The sequence below is a fragment of the Otolemur garnettii genome, unplaced genomic scaffold (assembly GCF_000181295.1).
Source record: "Otolemur garnettii isolate 467f Iridium unplaced genomic scaffold, OtoGar3 scaffold00018, whole genome shotgun sequence".
In the NCBI taxonomy this organism is placed as follows: domain Eukaryota; kingdom Metazoa; phylum Chordata; class Mammalia; order Primates; family Galagidae; genus Otolemur; species Otolemur garnettii.
Window position 1 is genome coordinate 22,196,412 of NW_003852413.1, and position 5,418 is coordinate 22,201,829.

General features: G+C 45.6%; 1 protein-coding gene across 1 annotated transcript in view; it reads left to right on the plus strand.

Moving 5' to 3' along the window:
* The window catches only part of DNAJC7 (DnaJ heat shock protein family (Hsp40) member C7), a 42,686-nt gene extending 37,661 nt beyond the window's left edge, over positions 1-5,025 (plus strand). The window contains exons 10-14 of the mRNA XM_003786353.1: positions 425-498; positions 892-1,038; positions 2,023-2,175; positions 4,225-4,287; positions 4,687-5,025. Coding sequence (XP_003786401.1) covers positions 425-498; positions 892-1,038; positions 2,023-2,175; positions 4,225-4,287; positions 4,687-4,724 — 475 coding nt within the window. The 3' untranslated portion in view covers positions 4,725-5,025. The remainder of the gene's footprint in view (positions 1-424; positions 499-891; positions 1,039-2,022; positions 2,176-4,224; positions 4,288-4,686) is intronic.
* Positions 5,026-5,418: the final 393 nt, after the last annotated feature.

The window sequence follows — 5,418 nt, forward strand, 5'->3', positions numbered from 1 at the left end:
TTTTTGGTTGCAGCCATCATTGTTGTTTGGCGGGCCCAGGCTGGATTCGAACCCGCCACCTTAGGTGTATGTGGCTGGTGTCTTGGCCGCAGGCGCCGAGCCCACATTTCCTTTTCTGAGATTGTCCAGATGCCTCCTAGATGGCTGTGTCAGAAGGAACCTTTTCCCCCTGATTACTTTCTGCTCAGAAATGAGCAATCACTTTGCTAGTTGGATGCAAGTGCCTTGAAGCCTTTTTTTTTCTTTCTTGACAAACTGATAGCTAATTTTCTTTCATTGCTAGATTAAGACCTCCTGTTTCATGTCGCACTTCTTACCAAAAGTGTGTGTCTCCTGCTTCAGCCATGCCTCTTGCCCTAGAGCGATACTGAAGATCATTGCTATTTATGTCTGAGCGCTGTATTGCCCTGTATTTCCTTCTCAGTTACATGGACACAGAACAGTATGAAGAAGCAGTGCGGGACTATGAGAAAGTGTATCAGACGGAGAAAACGAAAGGTAAAGAAAGGAGTTGGGGAGCATTTCTTTCTCAGGAAACTGTGTGGTCTTAGTTGTTGGCCCTGAAACTGGACATGTAGTTTGATTCAGGGATATACCTAGATCTTGTCTGATCACCAGCCAGAAAGAAATGAGCAGAGATCTGGGGGAGGAGCAAGAGGCAACTATTTGCTGGTGCCAGACCCTCCCTTTCACTTTCACTTTTTTTCAGTATGATAAGGCTAATATGAGGAACCTAAGTAAAAGTAGATTTTTTTCTATCTCCAGAAGAAAGCACCATAAAAAGCCCCAGGCATGGTTAACAGGACTTCTAACTCCTAGGCAAAGAGTCTTGGAATTAGCAGGGGAAACCAGAATCTGATTTATCCATTGATGCTAAATGTCTCCCTCTAGAACACAAACAACTCCTAAAAAATGCACAGCTGGAACTGAAGAAGAGTAAGAGGAAAGATTACTACAAGATTCTGGGAGTAGACAAAAATGCCTCTGAGGATGAGATCAAGAAAGCTTATCGGAAACGGGCTTTGATGCACCATCCAGGTAGAGCTGGTGGAGTGAGGGGGCCTAGAAAACTTGCAGGACAGGCCCCCTGCAAAAACCAGTCCAGAGGGGAAGCCTCAGAGAATAGCTGAAGCTATTCCTCAGCTGAGAATAAAGTATTGGCAGAATTCTGTCCCAGATTTTGGGAAGTACCAAATTCCAAAATCGAACAGAAAGTGATTTTTCTTTTATTTTCTTTTTTCTCTTTTGTTTTCCCTCCTCTCCCTTCCCCTCCTCTTTCTCCCTCTCCCTTTCTTTCTTTTTTAAGACAGAGTCTCACTATGTCACCCGCAATAGAGTGCTGTGGCGTCACAGCTCACAGCACCCTCAAACTCTTGGGCTTACGCGATTCTTTTGCCTCAGCCTCTCAAGTAGCTGGGACTACAGGTGCCTGACACAATGCCTGGCTATTTTTTTGTTGCACTTGTTTAGCTGGCCTGGGCTGGGTTCAAACCCGCCACCATTGTTGTATGTGGCTGGTGCCATAACCACTGTGCAATGGGTGTTCAGCCTGTTTTCTTTTTTTTTAGAAGTCTCCCTCTGTTGCTCAGGCTACAGTGCCATGGTGTTTTAGCCTAGTTCACAACCTCAGACTCTCCTGGATCCAAGCAATTCTGCCTCAGCCTCCCAAGTAGGTGGGACTGCAGGAGCCTGCTACAGTAGCCTGGCTAATTTTTCTGGTTTTTGTAGAGATAGGGTCTCCCTTTTGCTCAGGCTGGTCTTAAATTCCTGAGCTCAAGTACTCTTCCTGTCTCAACCTCCCAGAGTGCTAGGATTACAGATGTGAGGCACCATGCCCAGCTTCATAAAGTGATTTTTCTCTTAAATTTTTTTTGCAGTTTTTGGCCAGGGTTGGGTTTGAACCCACCACCTCCAGTATATGGGGCCGGCACCCTAATCCTTGAGCCACAGGTGTTACCCCTAAACTTTGTTTTCTTGAGACTCTTGATTTCATCTGAGTTTCTCTGGTATTCCTCCCTTTAGATAGGCACAGTGGAGCCAGTGCTGAGGTTCAGAAGGAGGAAGAGAAAAAGTTCAAGGAAGTCGGAGAGGCCTTTACTATCCTCTCTGATCCCAAGAAAAAGACTCGCTATGACAGCGGACAGGACCTAGATGAGGAGGGCATGAATATGGCTGGTAAGTTGGTTGGAGCCGCCTAAGGTGAATCTGACAGCTATAGCATTAGAATTTTTTCTAAAACACTCCAGGCAGAGAGTCTGTGTGTAATCAGTCATTGATACGCAGTGATTTATAACGTGCTCCTTAGCTATGAGGTACTATGTTAGATGCTAGAGACAACAAAGATGAATCAAATAGGTTCCCTGACCTCCAGGAACCCAGTGTGAGGGGTTTGAAAACTTTGGCCCAGGGGCCAGATTTGATCCATGCTCTAAAAAGACATGGAGTCAAGTGCATGCAGTTAAGTGTTAGCAGTTTCACAGCATGTAGAGTGGGCTCCAAGCAAGGGGAGGCTTGGAAGTACAGAAGAACTCCAAGGGAGCTATGCAAGTGCCTCAGTCTGGAAGGATAGAGGGGTAGGGTGCTAGGGGAAGGTGCTGGGGAGAGGTGAGGTTGGCAGGTAGCTAGATCAGACAGCAGAAGGCTGTGAGGGCTGTGTGTGGTAAGGAATGTGGGCCTTTCCTATTAGCTAGAAGTTCTTTTTTACCCACCACAAAGTGTATGCTGATATTTATGTGTGTCATACATTGCTATAAACCCTCAGAGATTATATTCCCCAGAAGACTTAGCATTAAGTAAAGCATGGCTGTCATTGTCATTGCCTGCTGTGGGCTAAGAGATAATAGAGGCCTTGAACGCAGTGTGCAGATCATTTCTAATGTCAATCCCTTCTCTTCCAACAAGAAAATCTATTGGAATTTAAAGTAAGATTGGTAATACTATATAGATAATCCTGAGTCCTCTCCAGTTCAGGGTAGGTGCAGTATTTGTGCTTATTAATAAACCTGAGTTCACTGGTAATAAACATGTTGCTCTGCCTCAAAAGTGAGAAAGGCTATAAGCAGGTGAAACTCTTGAAGTTTTAGTAGGCGTGCTGTGGATCTGCTTTTAACTCCAAAAAAATGTGATGGAGGTGAGGAGAGGAGTGAAGGAACAAGATATAATAATAGGTAGAAGCAGGCACAGACTGGAGGGTACCATCGGGAAGGAGGGGAAAGCTTAGCAGGGTGGGTTGCTGCTCACTGTGTCAGAGGGAGAGCAAGGACTGGGTGGAGAGTGACTCTGGCATGGCTTACTGATGGGGCCATTCACTGAGCCAGGGAGCCCAGGAGCTCAGGAAAATGAGCAGATAAGCAGGCAGAGAAAGTCACTTTTGGACACACTGGTGTGGGATCTTCTGGTGATCCATCCTCTGTGCAGTTTAGGAAGTCATTTGTGGCTGGGCCATTAGACCTGCCAGCCTAGCCAAGAGTGTAGCACTAGAGTCAGAATTTGGAATTTCCAGTCCTGTTGCTTTCACTGGCCATGTGATGTTGGGCACGTTACCTGAACTCTCTACATGTTTTGTTGAGTATAATAAATTGGGAATAACACCCTGACAAATCATTAATAAGATTAAATGTTATAGGGACGGTGCCTGTGGCTCAAAGGAGTAAGGTGCCAGCCCCATAATGCCAGATGTGGTGGGTTCAAACCCAGACCCGGCCAGAAACTGCAAAAACAAAAAGATTAAATGTTATAATGTGTTTAGAGTACCCAGCACTGTGATTAGCACCTGATAGGTACTTAATATATCATAGCTTTTTTTTTCCTGGCATGCAGTCTAGACATGGAATCAAATATAATAAATGATAGATCTTGTTCTAATATTTACTTTTGGTAGCAGTTAAGTGATAAATATAACCTTTTTAGTAGCAGCTCCAGCATTCTAGGGTGACCACATGGGGAAGGTTTTGTGTCAGAAAGTATAGGTAGCCCTGCCACATGGGCTGAGGCAGAGGAAGCTTTCCTTTGAGATCAGACTTGGAAGAAAGGAACATGTCCTAGGACTGGGACCAGAGAGCTCATTTTGCATAGGACAGAACAGATATGAATTATTGGGAAAGGAAGAAAGTGAGACTATTTGAGAAAGCTTTGGAGACCCATTCTGTGCCATTATTTTCTCTTCAGACACTTCTGATTTTTTTCCTCATCTTTTTGTCCCTTCCGTGTTACCCTCCTACACAGATTTTGATGCAAACAATATCTTCAAGGCATTCTTTGGCGGTCCTGGGGGCTTCAGCTTTGAAGGTGGGTATACCTACTATTCTTGAGAGTTCCCACGAGGTCACAAGCAGCAACTCTTTTGGGAGTCAGGAACCAAAAAGTGAGGACAGCTGTATTCTCATGTAGCAGGACCTATCCACTTAGCTATTGCTGAGGGTGAAGAAAGGGAGGTTCCCAGGCACACACTACCTTGGGGCCATTAACACATTTCTGCAGAGTCAAGGAGGCTTCTTGGCAAGAGTGAAGGTGTTCAGAAACTGCACACACGTCACACGCTCCTGTTTGTAGCCCAGGGGCCAGACTGATACTAGGGTTTCTCTGTTTTAAGTTTGAAACAGCCCCTGAAGACTTTTTCATGATCAAAGTGATCTTCCCTGGAAAATCCACAGAGCCAAACTAACAAGCCTTTCTTTTCCCTTTCAGCATCTGGTCCAGGGAATTTCTTTTTTCAATTTGGCTAATGAAGGGCAGCCACTCAGCACCCAGAAAATAGTCACTCAGTTTAACCTTGAATGTGGACACAATTCACCTCCTCCCTTCATCATGTCTCCGTGTACTTAGAGCAGTTTCATTTTCTGGTTGGATACCCTGTGTCTGAGAGGGGTGAAGGAAAGGGAGCCAGTGCCGAAGACTGCGGGTAAGGGAGGGAGGCGGGGGGCGGACAGGGAGGCAGCTTGTGAATTTTTGTTGTACTGTTTAACTTTATTAAAAAAGAAAAAAAGAGAATAAAATGGTTTGAACCTTTCTGGCCCTTTGCTCTGGCAGCTGCTTTATGTCACTCCAGAGTCAGTGGGTCAGACTTGAACCCCCAGCGTGAAACTGATCTTAACATGTACTCTGAGGTTCAGTACTGAAGTTCCACAAGCTGCCACACCAGGGCTATGGCACACTGAGTGTTGGCAAGTGAAGTGCTGCTGTCTCTCCAAGTTCTGTTTAGCATGTGAGTACTAAGGAGGCCATGGGTGTGCTGCTGGGCCCAGCCTGATGTCAGTCATGGAGAAGGCGAGTTCAGAAAACAGTAGGAGCCCCCAGAGTTCACCAGAAGCTGTGTGTGACCAAAGCTCACAGGTGAGCACAGGTAGGTGCTAACCTAGACAGGGCAGTTTACTTACATAGGCTTTCACAATTCTTGTTACCATTGTGGGCTCAAGGGAG